The sequence below is a fragment of the Passer montanus genome, unplaced genomic scaffold, assembly GCF_014805655.1.
Source record: "Passer montanus isolate IOZ18808 unplaced genomic scaffold, ASM1480565v1 scaffold35, whole genome shotgun sequence".
In the NCBI taxonomy this organism is placed as follows: Eukaryota; Metazoa; Chordata; class Aves; order Passeriformes; family Passeridae; genus Passer; species Passer montanus.
The window spans coordinates 7,432,430-7,445,906 of NW_024368263.1; the positions used below are offsets into that span (position 1 = coordinate 7,432,430).

Consider the following 13,477-nt stretch of genomic DNA (forward strand, 5'->3'; position numbering starts at 1 on the left):
CAGCAGAGCATCTCTTAGCAGGAGTGGATCACAGCTCTTTATTTCACTGACACGTAGATGGGCAAATGTTGGAACTCTGGTTTCAACTCACAGTATTCCAACAGGCAAATACTTCAGATTGTTGCTATTTTAGCAGTTCCTGGGAAGTGCACAAAGAGAAACATGAGGGATATTTTTTCCCTGATACAGGTACATGAACTGTGGATTTAATTATCTCCCTCTCACTAAATGGATGAACTAATTGCAGTCATCCCCCTTATAGATTTCACTTTCCAGACCCATCACCCATAACTTTTGGACTTCTCTTCCCCCTTTGGACAAACAGAACCACCCAAGAACAACTCACAACCAGCGTGATTGCCCAACTCGCCAGATTGCCCAAGGAACAGAAGCACTTGTCCCTGCTTCCCCCTCCCCACGCCGTCAATCCTGCGCCTCCTGCACTCACAAATGTGGTGCTCGTGAACCAGCTGCCCTCGGCCGTTGTGTTTATTGCCGCAACAAGCGGCACTTCCTCGCTGGGGACGCGGGCACCGGGCAGCCCCGGCAGTGCCAGGCGTGGCACTTGGTGCCATGGAGCAGCAGCAGCGTGGGGAGCCTGTTCTGGAGCCTCTGCGCCAGGAGGGAGCATTTGGGCACAGCTTTTCCACCCAGCGCTTAAAGACAGCTCGTGGCAGGCTTGGAAACTTTGCAAACAAATGAGGAGGAGGAGGAGGAGGAGAGTTTAAGCAACGAGGAGTGACTGCAGGCACTGGCATTGCTGTGGAAAGTAAGGAATCATATTTACAGCCTGCTCTGGACATTGTAAGGAGCTCTCTGGAGGCCGAGCCGCTTGGAGCAGTCCATCCCTCAGCAGCTCCAGGCTGACCTGCTGCTGATGGCCGCTGCCTCTCCCAGCTCTCATTTTTGGGTGTTTCAGGGGCTGCTGCAGCAGTGCTGGGTGCAATTCAAGGTGTTTGTGGCAATTCCTAAAGCCTGGGGGGCTGCATTCAGCAGTCACCTTGTTTTTCCAGCACACCACAGGCTCCCCGTGGATTTCAGCTGTTGTCCCTCCGAGGGCAGGGACAGTGTCCTGCTGCGGACACCTGCCCTGGAACCCAACACCCCTGCACTGTCCAGCAGAGCCGCGGCTTGGCAAACTTCAGGCTGTGCTTACAAGGCTGTTTTTGTTCCTGCGAGGCTCCCGGCCAGGCATTTCATCCTTATTTTCTTTGTCTTAGGCCACGTCCACTGTAGGGAGGACAAGCTGTTAAAAATCTTTTGGATTTCTGCATATTTCAACCCTGGCCAGCCTGACCAAGCTGCCACAGGTGACTCAGGGAGCAAAGCCGTGGATCCCACTGCAGCCAGGCTCGTCCTTCCCTTGCTTCCAGCCTTGCTCCAAAAGATCTTAGTCCAGGGATCAAAGCTCTTGTTTTGGAAGGCGTGTTTCGTTTAGTTAAAGAGAAGGATTTTGGGTTTAGGAGCGGTGTTGTGCTGTGTTTGCCTGGCTTCTCCTGCCTGCTAGGCTCGGGAGTTTGGGATGGGACACCCTGCACCTCAGCATTTCCCTTCACTCAAATAAAGAAAGGGACAAAAGGAACGAAACTTTTCCTCTCCGGTATTTTTTCTCACTGCCCGGGGCCTCGGCCATCAGCCCAAAGCACGGGAACGGGAGCGAGCGGGCAGCCGGCTCCCGCACCATCCCAAACCGCCGGTGAAGCCCCGCAAAAGCCTTTATCCCTGCCGAGGGAGGGTGAGGGCATGCCGCCGGCAGGTGCCGGGTGCCCGGGAGCGCCACCGGAGCGTCCCGGAGCCGCGGAACGAAACCGCACGGCGCTGCTGCCCGCGGCGCGGCCGTGCCCGTTCTGCACCGCCGTTCTCCCGGGAGGCTCCGCACCGCGAACCCGCGGACCCGGCGCCTTCTCTGCCCCCTCTGCACCGGGGAACCCGCCGCCTTCTCCCGGCACCCTTTACACCGGACACCGGGGGTCGCGGGGACCCGGCGCCTTCTCCCGGGACACGCTGCACCGAGTCCCCGAGGAGCCGGGGACCCTCCGCAGCGGGGGGCCGGTGCCTCCTCCTGGCACCCTCTGCACCGCGGACCCGGGGATCTGGCGCCTTCTCCCGGGACCGTCCGCAGAGGGAACTCGGGGACCCGGTGCTTTCTCCCCGGGACCCTCCGCACCGGGGATCCCGGGATCCAGGGACCCGGCGGCTTCTCCTGGCACCCTTTGCACTGAGAATCCAGGGACCCTCCGCACCAAGAACCCGGGGACCCAGGGACCCGGTGCCTTCTCCCAGGGACCCTCCGCACCGGGAATCCAGGGTCCCGGTGACTTCTCCCGGGATCCTCCGCACCGGGAAACCGAGGAGCCTCCGCAGCGGGCACGGGGGGACCCAGCGCCTTCTCCCGGCCCCCTCCTGGCAGCGGGAAGCCCGGCTCCGTGCGCCGCTCCGGAGCATCCCCGCTCCGTTCCCGGAGCATCCCCGCTCCATCCCCGCTCCGCTCCGGCCAAGGAAAACCCGGTCCCCGCGAGGCCCCGCCCCCCGAGCCCCGCCCCGTGCTGCGATTGGCTGAGAGCGCGCTGGGGGCGTGGCCGGCGGGGCCGTATTAAACGTGCCATGGCCGCCCGCAAAAAGGGGCCGCGGGCGGGCGGGAGCGCAGTGCGAGCGGAGCGGGCACCGGGCACGGCCTCGCCACGGATCTTACCCCTTCTCCGCACCGGCACCTCGCTGGCGGCCGCCGCAGGTAAGAGTCGCCTCCTTCCCCGCGTCTCTCCCCGAGGAGCGGAGGCGATGCGCGGCACGCGCGCTGTCGCGATACCCCCGCGATAGAAGCGTCCGGCTCGGAGAAGAGGGGAACTCCACTCCTGCCTTTCTCACGGAGCTATTCTCAGCGCCTAAAATAATTCGATAGGTATGGCTGGAGCGCCCGAGCATCTGCTTGCAGCATCTGTTTGTGCTCATAACTTTCCATGCACCAGCTGCTCCCCCCTTTTTTCTCCCCCCTCGGGATATTTTATCCTGGGGAAGGGCTGGAAGTTCGCATGACAACTCCGTGTCGCACAAAGCGCACCGCTCCATCCCTTCTCCTTCTCGCCTGTTGTTTCCCGCACGGAGATGGGGCAGAAGCGGCGAGTCTGGGCTCGGATGCGTGGGTTTGAGCGCCCGGGATGGTTTGGAGGGGTGTGAAATGAACCTGTAGCTTCATTCATCGGCATGGTGCGGACGGGAGGGCTTCTTTATTTCTGACCGCCCTGCCAAAAAAATGGGAAGCAGGAAAAAAAAAAAAAAAAGGAAAAAAAAGGAAAAAGCATTTGGGAAGGCAGCGAGGAGCTGTATTGTTTCAGCTTAGCTCATGACAGTGAAAGGAAAAAATACTGATAAGCAAAGGCAGATGGATTTGGGGGGTCAGTGACCGGGGCGGGGGCGCTGGGGACGCGCAGGTGCCGCTGGCCCGGCTTGAGCCGGAGCCGCAGCTCGGTCCCCGCAGCTCGGTCCCCACCCCGCAGGCTGCCCGCACTTGTCTCCGCGGCTCAGCCTTACCTTTGCACTTGTTTGCTTTTCCATCCCCGCGGCCGGTGCGCCGCGTACACCCCCTGGTGATGGCTGCTCCGCTCGGAGTTGTTTTGTCCCCAGCTACAAGCACCCCGAGCCCGTCTCCTTGGCAGGACGGCAGATGCGAGCGCCACTTGTCCTTCCCTTTCTCCTATTTCTTCGCACCCATTTCCCTGCATCATGTGGTCTTTTTAAATTTTTTCTCCCCCCTCCCGCTGCCTGCCGCTGAAGGTCAGATCCCTCTCCCGAGGCAGCTCCGTGTAACTCGAGTCGCGCCCGGAGCAGCGGAGGAGCCCTGGGGAATGACTTTTAAGGAGAAAGGTTACAGAGGTGGCCGTGCCCGGCAGCGAGGGAGCAGGAATGTGGGAACAGGCTTGGCTCAAAGCGGGGAGAAGCTGCTTTGTTCTGCTTTCCGAGGGCAGCAGGGAGGGCGCTTGGCTGAGGTGGTGCTGGTGCTCTCCTGGCAACATGTGCCCGGCTGGCTCCGCAGGGCTCGGTGGCGTCAGCCGGGGAATAACCGCTCCAGGCGCTGCCTGCTGCTCCTCTCCACCCTCCCCTGCTCCTCTGCGCTCCGGAGTTATCCCTCGGTCTTTACCCTTTGCCCAAATTCCCCTCCTGCTGTGCCTTGCGATGTCCTTCCCCAGGGAAGGTCTGCAGGGGGATGCTCAGGGGAAGGTGAGGGTTTGGGCTCCTCGTCGTGGCATTTCCCCAAATGCTGGCTCAGAAGTGCTGCAGATGCAGCGCAGCCCCGTTCTCCTCCCTCCTCCAAGCATCCCCTCGCAGCAGAGCCAGCCAGGCTCTCCCATCCCATCTCATCCCTTCCCAGTAATCCCGTGTCCCTGCCACTGCTGGTAATTCCAAGCTGTGTTGCTTATCTTCCCTTCTAGGCGGAAAGGTCACCTGGACTAATAATAATAATAATAAATATAATAATAATAATCATGACAACACTCCTGGTGATGGTTGAATTTATAGCTCTGTGTCTGGCTGCACTGCACTGGGCCCAGTTAGGCACATACTGGCAGTCCTGGGCTGGGTTGGTGGTGCTGGGTTGGCTCCCTCTGCCCAGTGAGGATTGCAGGGCTGCTCCCACACCAGCCTGGAATTTTTGGTGCCACCAGCAGCTGATGCTGGGCTGGAATGAGGGGCAGCAGCGTTGTCCAGCCTTTGAGCAGCAGGTGGATTGGCACAAGAAGAAGTAGCATTCGGTTTTCCTGCTGCTTTGTTCCTGGGATTTTTTGGGAACTTCTGGTGGAAGTGGTGGTGAGTGTTGGGGTGAGCACGGAGCAGGTGCTGGGGCAGCCAGTGGATGCACAGGGCATTTCACAGGAGCTGTATTTCTACGAGCAGGAGCAAGATCAGCCCCTCGGGCTGATCCCTGTGCATGGTGCTGCTCCTGCTCCCATCCCATCCTCTGTCCTGCCCCAGCCCTCGCAGGAAGAGAGGCAGTTTGTGCTGGAAAAACAGGCAGACAGCTCTGCTGCCCTGGAGTGTGCCAGAGCTTTGTGCTGTGAACTTCCAGCAGGCTCCAGAGCTGCCCCCAGGTTGACCCCCAGGTTTTGGGGTCCTTGGAACCAAAGGGGTGCAGCTGCACTCCCACAGCACAGCTAGCAAAGAGGGATCTGAGCAAGGGACAGGAGGGAAGAGGTGCTCAGTCCTGCAGGGAGGAATAGGAAAAATTCGGGTCCTAAACTTCTAAATGCAGCCACAGGATGCTGGTGTTAGGATTTCAGGGATTTGTGGAATTCAAACAAGTGTCCTCAGGTCAAGACTTTTGTGGGAGAAGCTGCATATTCACACACTTTAAATGTTATCTTTCCCTCCACCAAAAGTTTTCATCGAAAATCCGGGAAAGAAAAGGAAAAAAAGCAAACTCCAGAATAAACTGTTTCCTAGGCTGTGTGTTTCCATCAGCTTGGAACAAAACAGGCTTTGACTGTGGAAGTCGAACATGACCGTGATTATAGGATGTGGTTTATGAAAGTGATCGATTTGCAGAGCAGTGCAATGGCTTTTCAAGAAGTTTTTTTATGTGGGATGTATTAACAGTAATTTCACTTCCCCGCCGTGTTCAGGTTTCTAATGAAAACGGGGTTTTGGCCAAAACAAATCACTTAAGTGAGCGTTTAAAGAATTCTTTTGTATTTTTGAGCACGATATCCTGATGAGAATGAGAAACCCAGGGAACAAAAAGGTGTAAGAGGAGGGAAAAAGTGGATCCTTACACAGTGGAAGCAAGACATTATAAAAGTAAGAATAAGTGCCCAGAATAAGCACGGGGGCAGCTCCACCAGAAGTGTTCAGTGCTGAGAGCTGCACTCAAAGGGGCATTACAGAACCAGCAAGGAGCTGCCAAAATGTCTTGTCTGAGCTGAAGTCACAGATGACTAATCTTGGCAAGGAGGCATCGGGACACATTCTTGCACAACAAACAGGAGCGAGGGGAAAAGAGGAGGTGAAAGTAAACCCTGAGGAGATCCTGGAGGGAAAAGCAGCCTGCACACACAGCTGATGATGTTGCTGTTTGTCACCTGCTCTTTTCCTAACAAGTGTTTGCTGAGCTCAAGCCTGTGTAATGTGGCTGAGGGATGTGAGAGGGCTTGAGGAGTTGTTTGAAATCGCTCAAGTTTTTGGAGCACCTCGGCAGGGCTTTAGGGGCTGCTCTTCTTGGGAAAGGAGATAACATCTCCAGCTGTTGTGAGATTCCAGTCAGAGAAGAGCAGAGGTCCTGCCGGGCAGGGGTTGTGCTCCACAGTGGCTGCAGTTTTGTTGGCTTTTGCACAATCTCAGATGAGTTTTGATAACATTAATTTACGAAGAGCGCCGTGATTTAATCTCCTGCTACTGTAAATGGTTCTGGAGCCTCCCGTGCCGTGCCAAAGGGACAGCAGACATTCCTCTCCACCTGGGTTTAGCTCTATTCCCTCCGTGGGCCGTGTGTGGCCGGAGCAGTTGCTTTAATGCATCTCTTCTCCTCTGCAGTATTTCAATTCCATTTCCTGATATGCAGTACATGACTTAATGGATGACGCACTTGTTAAAAGCTAGACCTGGGTCTAAGCCAGACCTCCCTGAAACAAGTTTTTGGTGGCTTCTCCCCACAGGAAGGAGATTTTGTAGCTTTTCTGCTGAGTCTTGATTGGTGACATTTCAGAGTGACGGGACCCTCAGGACTGTGACCCGCTGGAGATGGAAGGGGCTGCCTCGGCCTCCCAAGGGGAAGGTGCTAGAGCTCGCTCCTAAAGGTTTTAGGAAGGCACTCAGCTGATTCTGCTACCTTTTACTGGTGGCTTTAGCAGGAGCAGATGAGACGTTTGAAAGGTTTAATTGTTTTTGTACAACTTAGGCCGGACTTGAGCGTGAAAAATACAAAGATCCTGATGAGTTTGTGGAGTTAGAGAGAAGCTACTGCAGCCCTTGTTCTTGAAATTTGCTGAGAATGCACAACTCCTTCTGTTAGCTTAATTAAAACAATTGTATGTGCTTTAATTTCATGGATCACTGCTATCTGCACTTCCCAAGTTACTTCCCTGTCTGCACCTTCCCTTTTGCTCACTCCCTGCTTTGTCATGGGTCAGACAGTCCACGAGACACATCATTAGTTGCTACAAACCACTTCGGTGTTTGTGTTTGAACAGAAGGATGTTAAAGGGAGTTGTTTGCTTCAAAATAAGCAGAAATCACAGTTATAAATAGCAGAGAGATCCTTTGCGTGCCCAGCTTTAAAGTGAATATTGCTCAGGCTGGTGTGACAGGATCCCCTTCAGTGCTTTCCTTCGGGAAGGGCAATTCCTTCCCTGCAGTAGCCATGTGTGACCCCTGTCCATGCACAGCTGTGAACGCTGAGCATCGCTGAAAATGTCATTAAAAAAGAGGAAACTTCCTGCAGGCCCACAGGTGTCATTTTCATTGATCCCTCATGCTTTTCCTCCAGAATCTAAAGTGCCATTTCTCTTTCTCTTGCAGACCATGCCCTCCCTATGACGGTGGCTTGCTGAGCTCACCCTGCATGCCAGAAGACCGTCCTTGGTTGATCCGAGGGCTTCTGGGGACTCCGGCCTCCGCCCGGTTTTTCCGCGTGTGTGTGTTCCTGTAGAACTTTCAAAACTGTTTCTCCAAAGGGTTTTGCAGAAACTCAGACTGTTTTCTAAAGCAGAAGCACCTCAGTCCCCGGCAGTAGTGATGGGCAGCGTGCGAACCAACCGCTACAGCATCGTGTCTTCGGAGGAGGACGGCATGAAGCTGTCCACCATGGCCGTGGCCAACGGCTTCGGCAACGGCAAGGGCAAGGTCCACACCCGGCAGCAGTGCCGGAGCCGCTTCGTCAAGAAGGACGGGCACTGCAACGTCCAGTTCATCAACGTGGGCGAGAAGGGGCAGCGCTACCTGGCCGATATCTTCACCACGTGCGTGGACATCCGCTGGAGGTGGATGCTGGTGATCTTCTGCCTGACTTTCATCCTCTCCTGGCTTTTTTTTGGCTGTGTGTTTTGGTTGATTGCGCTGTTGCACGGGGATCTGGAGAACCAAGAGAACAGCAAGCCTTGCGTGTCTCAGGTGAGCAGCTTCACCGCAGCCTTCCTGTTCTCCATCGAGACCCAGACCACGATCGGCTACGGCTTCAGGTGTGTCACCGACGAGTGTCCCATCGCCGTGTTCATGGTGGTTTTCCAGTCCATCGTGGGCTGCATCATTGATGCCTTCATCATTGGTGCCGTCATGGCAAAGATGGCTAAGCCAAAAAAGAGGAACGAAACTCTGGTCTTCAGCCACAATGCCGTGGTGGCCATGAGGGACGGGAAGCTGTGCCTGATGTGGCGCGTGGGGAACCTGAGGAAAAGCCACTTGGTGGAGGCGCACGTGCGGGCGCAGCTCCTGAAATCCAGGATCACGTCGGAAGGGGAGTACATCCCCCTGGATCAAATCGACATCAACGTGGGCTTTGACAGCGGCATCGACCGCATCTTCCTGGTCTCCCCCATTACAATAGTGCACGAGATAGACGAGGACAGTCCTCTGTATGACCTGAGCAAACAGGACATGGACAATGCTGACTTTGAGATCGTGGTCATCTTGGAGGGCATGGTGGAGGCCACCGCCATGACCACCCAGTGCCGTAGCTCATATCTGGCCAACGAGATCCTCTGGGGCCACCGCTACGAGCCTGTGCTCTTCGAAGAGAAGAACTACTACAAAGTGGACTACTCGAGGTTCCACAAAACGTACGAAGTGCCCAACACACCCATCTGCAGTGCCAGGGACTTAGCGGAGAAGAAATACATCCTCTCCAACGCCAACTCCTTCTGCTACGAGAACGAGGTGGCCCTCAGCAGCAAGGAGGAGGACGAGATCGACACGGGGGTGCCTGAGAGCATGAGCACGGACACCCACCCGGACATGGAGCACCACAACCAGGCGGGGGTGCCCCTGGAGCCGCGGCCGCTGCGGCGGGAGTCGGAGATATGACTGGCAGGCTCTGCCTCTCCCGCGGGGCTGGAAGGCAAAATCCCCACCGTGTCCGTCGGGCAAGGGCTCGTTGACCTGAGAAGTTGGCCCAGAAGAGTTTGCAGACAACGGTACTGTGGAAGAGTGCTGTGAAAGGCAGCAGACCCGAGGAACCCAGGCTGGTTTTAGGGCTGTCCTCAGAGGAGGGACGACAGGAAATGAACTCTAAACACAAAGCACTAAACATGTCTAAGTATGAACAGAAGGCACATATGTTGTAGAATAAATTATGTATATATTTTTTTACAAAACTTGAACTTGCAGGCAAGCTTTGGTTGGGTTATTATTATTTTTTGTTTTCAACTTTTTCCAGAATGCTTCTCTCTAGGGAACAAGAATGTTTTTAATGGCATAACAAAGGCAAGAATCTGCCTTATTATTATTATTATAATTATTTTTTAAAAGCTGCTGCTAACTACATGAACACAAATGGTTATTTTTGTTGCAGTGTAGTTTTTATTTTCTCTTGTGTAATTTAAAAAGAAAAAAAAAAAAGTCAGTGTTGAACTTTTTGGTTGAAAAGCTCATGATCAGTTCAGAGAGGCCAATGTTGCCAGAAAGTTTAAACTCCTTTTGAGGCCAGTAGTTGATAGCTAGAATCAATTTCTCTCTTTCCAATTACATAAGGGGCATTATGTAATATCAGGCCAATCAGTAGCCTCCAGCAAAATTATGATTTTTTTGGGGGGAGAATTTAATTCTCTGTCTAAAGGAAAAATGGGACAAAAGATATGTATACATAGGAAAAAGTACTAAGTTCAAACTACCTAAGTGGATACCAAAGAAAATGCACAGTTTTGCACAGTGGAGTTTATTTAAAAAAAAAAAAAAAGGAAAAAAAAGGAACAGGCTGCTTTAAACAACAACAACAACAAAAAAATCAAACCTCAGACACTTTTTTGGTTTTGACTTTTTTCTTTTTTTTTTTTTCTTCTTTTCTTTTTAAGACCTTTATTTTGCACCTTATTCTGAAGGCTTAAGGCTCGGACCTAAAGCAAGCTGGGCCTCCTCCTCTTTCCCCCTGTTCTTCTGTGGGGGAAATAAAATCCCTCTTTTCTTGTAGGGGAAAAAAACTCAGTTGGGGGAAGCAAACCAGTGCTCCTCCCTGGCCTGCCCCAGCTCTGAGCAGAGGAGCTTTCCCTGAAGCTGTGCCATGGACACGCTGTGGAGCTGCTGACTGATGCCAGAGGCTGCTGGAGCTTGGCCACGGATGAGCCAAGCAGCAGAAAAGTCCCCTGGAAGAGTTTTTTGAGGAGGAAGGAAGAGGAGGAAAGGGCCTTGGCAGCACAGCACTCAGGAGTGGCAGAGGGATGTTTTGTGCAAAATGCTTCTCTTCAGCAGGGCAGGGGTGTGAGGGAGGAGGATTTCCATCTGGTGGAGAGAGGGGTTCTTTGGGGAGGACGAGGCTGCAAAGGGAGCTCCATCTCCTGCCTCCCTCCTCAGCAAATCCCAACTCACCCATCACTCATCACCAAGCAGATTTTGTCACCTTCAGCAAAGCTCTGGTGGTGTTTTGGCTCCTTCACCCAGAAGGCTTTAAATTCTGTGTGCCTCTAAGCTCAAGGAGACAGCAAAGCTGTGCTTGGCCCCTGCTCGTGGGGCCGGTGGGGATGGCAATCCCAGATGACTCTTGCAGTATTGGATCACTGTATGCCATTAAAAAACAGCTTGTTCTAGGTCTGGTGTCTTCTGCACGCGGATATCTGTGAAGGCCTCTGGCCCCTGCCAGCTCTGCCTGGAAGAAATGCCTGCAATGAACTGGTTTCTGATAAGATGTTATCTACAGGGTTGGAAACTGGGGGAATTCCATGGTGTAAACACAGATTTGGCTCCTGGAGAGGGCAGAGGATGAAGTGCAAGTACTGAGGCTGTTACTGGGGTGGGAGGATGGAAAAGGAAGGGAAGGGTGGACATTTAAAGGCGGCCTGGTTGCAGTTTCTGGGTCAACAGTGGTGGAGACAACGGGGTGCTGCTAGTGCTGCTAAGGGTGATGTTCCTGCAAAAGGAGAAAAACCAAACCAAAGAGTATTCAGTGACACACAGAGGGCACGAAAACACAACGGGGAAAGGGAGGCTGAGCAGGAGAAAGGGGACCTGGTCTCACATCAGCATCCCTCAGGTGCACAGCGCTCCCACTAAATGATACTTGAGATATTTGAGAGAGGGATGAGAGGTGGGGGGGGATGGAAAATGCAGGATTTGTCTCATTTCTTTGACACACAAGAAATCCAGAGAGTTAAAAAAAAAAATCCCCTCCCCTTTAACATTTCTGGTGCAGAGGTTTTGGGTTTGTTTGTTTTGTTTTTTCTTTTTCTTTTTTCTTTCTTGTTTGTTTGTTTTGTTTTGTTTTTCAAGTCTGTTTTTCAGAAATATTTTTAAAAATTGTACATTTTATAAAGTTTATCAAGTATTTTCATATTTAAAGCCAAATGTAAATAGAAGTCTGTAAAGGAGGACAAGGAGAAGACAACGAAAAGGCCACAAAAAAAAAGTATCAATTCAGCTCAGCAGTCTCGGCTCACTAGGACTAGATGCTACAGGTTAGCATGATTTTTAGCAAATTACTTGCAAGCCTTATAGGATTCCTAATGCTCTGAACTTCTCTTTATTTATTTTTTAAGCATGGACTTTTCATTTGAGAACACGTTCTAGTTACTGGCGTTTTTGCAGAGCTCCCAGAGCCGTGTGGAGGGGGGTGTGAAGGTGTAATCCATTGCTAATCTCTGCTTGTTCTTTCTTTCCCAACCCTTTGTCTTTGCCCAGGGAATCCCACATTTCAGCCCTGGCTGTTGGAAGCTGCTGGGAAGAGCCCTGCAAGTGTCCCCTTCACCTTTTTCCCATTAATTTTGGCTTTCTCAGCAGCAAATTGGAGGAATAATTTTTTAAAAAAATGTTATTTTTAAGGATGAGACAGTGACTGACAGCTTTCCTTCAGCTCCCGTTGATCGTGGGCCAAGCTTAGGCTGACTTTAAACCTTAAACTTTAAACCTTAAACTGACGGAGCTCTCCCCACAGCCTCCCCCAGGCCTTGGTTCAGCCTCTTTATCCAGGATAAATTGGCTCACCCAGCTCGCACGGAAGCTTTTATCCTGTCTTTTGCTTAGGGGCTGGGGGGGAATATGTTATTTCTGCCCTTCCCTGAAAATACTTGAATGAGACACATTGTCTGACTCATAATTCTGTGTACAGTGACAGGAGCAGAGGTGGTTGGGGATGCTCCCCTCCCTCCATCTCTTCCGTGTGAGTTCCCTGGGTTAAGTGGCCAGGGTAGGAATCCTCACTCATTAGCTGGCTTTAATTAATTTAATTTCACGACTCTCCCAGCCGTGAAAACACTTCTGTGTGAGCGGAAGCCCTGGGAAAAAGACAAAGGGTTCAGATATTTAATTTGTTCTCTTCGGTTTTCTTTGTCATGATGGATTACACAAGGTAAAACTGAGAAGTACTGTAATGTCTTTAATTCTGGCTGCTCACCACATTGTGGAGTAGAAGGTGCTGCATAGTTACCACCCCACAGCCCATCAGAAGCTGATTTTGTAAGGACTTTTTTGGCCTGCAGCTCTTGTAAGATGAACAATCTCGGCATCTGACAGTTGTCCATGACTATTTTCCTGTTTGCAGCCTTTTTGTATCGAAGTCTTCCTAATGTACTGCACAAATTGTGGATTGTACAGATTTTTATATATTATGTCTTATTTTATTATTTCTAAATAAATAATTAAAAAAAAGAAAAAAAAAACACAAACAGTTGAGGATGAGCTCGGTGTGTGCAGCCTGTGTGTAAAGGAGGAGGGAGATGGGTCTGGAGGGGGATATTGAGCTGTGTTTATGGTTGTCTGAGCACAGGCATTGTCTGGAGCTCTTGAGGAACAGACAGCTCGTTCTCTGCCTCCACAAAAGGCAGGAGGAAAGGTGATCCCATCGTTATTTCCCAAGGGAGAGCAGAAATGAGACTTGGATGGGGAAAATCTGCCCCAGGACCTTCCTTGAGGTCACACCTGGGACTGCAGAGCCCCAGGTCATTCCTTGCTCCGAGTGGAAATGGAAGAAAAGCTCCAAAGCAGGGAAGGGGGGAGGGATGAAAGCACCCAGAGCATCAGCAAGGGATTAAAAAATTAAGCAGGAAAGTCATCTTGAAATCCCTGTGTTTCGTGTCTGCCTGGAACATCTCCTTATTGAAACGCTCAGTTCCAAAGAGGCTGGGTGTAATCTGCATCCCTCATTTCCCCGAGCTCTGTGTCACCAGGGCAGGGACAGAAGTGCAGCCTCCAGGAGCCACAAAGAGCTGTGAAATCCTGATTTCTGTGGCCTCCAGGGCAGATATTGAGGCTGCACTGATGCCTTGAGAAGGCTGACCTGAAGCAGAGGCTGGACAGAGTTACAGAATAAAGCAGGGATTTATTCAAAGGATCTCCTCCATGGATCCACCTG

The 13,477-nt window shown here is 52.2% G+C and overlaps 2 protein-coding genes across 3 annotated transcripts; both read left to right on the forward strand.

Moving 5' to 3' along the window:
* The first annotated feature begins 683 nt into the window (after positions 1-683).
* LOC120505379 (basic proline-rich protein-like) lies at positions 684-2,850 on the forward strand. Its single transcript, XM_039715770.1, has 2 exons — positions 684-769; positions 1,221-2,850. The coding sequence occupies exon 2, from the start codon at positions 1,744-1,746 to the stop codon at positions 2,815-2,817; it is 1,074 nt and encodes a 357-aa protein (XP_039571704.1). The 5' UTR covers positions 684-769; positions 1,221-1,743; the 3' UTR covers positions 2,818-2,850.
* Positions 2,579-12,796, forward strand: KCNJ2 (potassium inwardly rectifying channel subfamily J member 2). 2 transcript variants are annotated; one of them, XM_039715765.1, is made up of 2 exons: positions 2,579-2,731; positions 7,507-12,796. In XM_039715765.1, exon 2 carries the CDS (start codon positions 7,723-7,725, stop codon positions 9,004-9,006), a length of 1,284 nt encoding a protein of 427 aa, XP_039571699.1. In that variant the 5' UTR covers positions 2,579-2,731; positions 7,507-7,722; the 3' UTR covers positions 9,007-12,796. The 2 variants fall into 2 exon arrangements, with proteins under 2 accessions (XP_039571699.1, XP_039571700.1); XM_039715766.1 differs by having other exon boundaries at positions 2,619-2,899.
* Positions 12,797-13,477: the final 681 nt, after the last annotated feature.

Excerpts from the sequence above, each read along its gene's own strand:
- LOC120505379 (XM_039715770.1), top strand. The coding sequence starts at position 1,744 with ATGCCGCCGGCAGGTGCCGGGTGCCCGGGAGCGCCACCGGAGCGTCCC.
- KCNJ2 (XM_039715765.1), top strand. The coding sequence starts at position 7,723 with ATGGGCAGCGTGCGAACCAACCGCTACAGCATCGTGTCTTCGGAGGAG.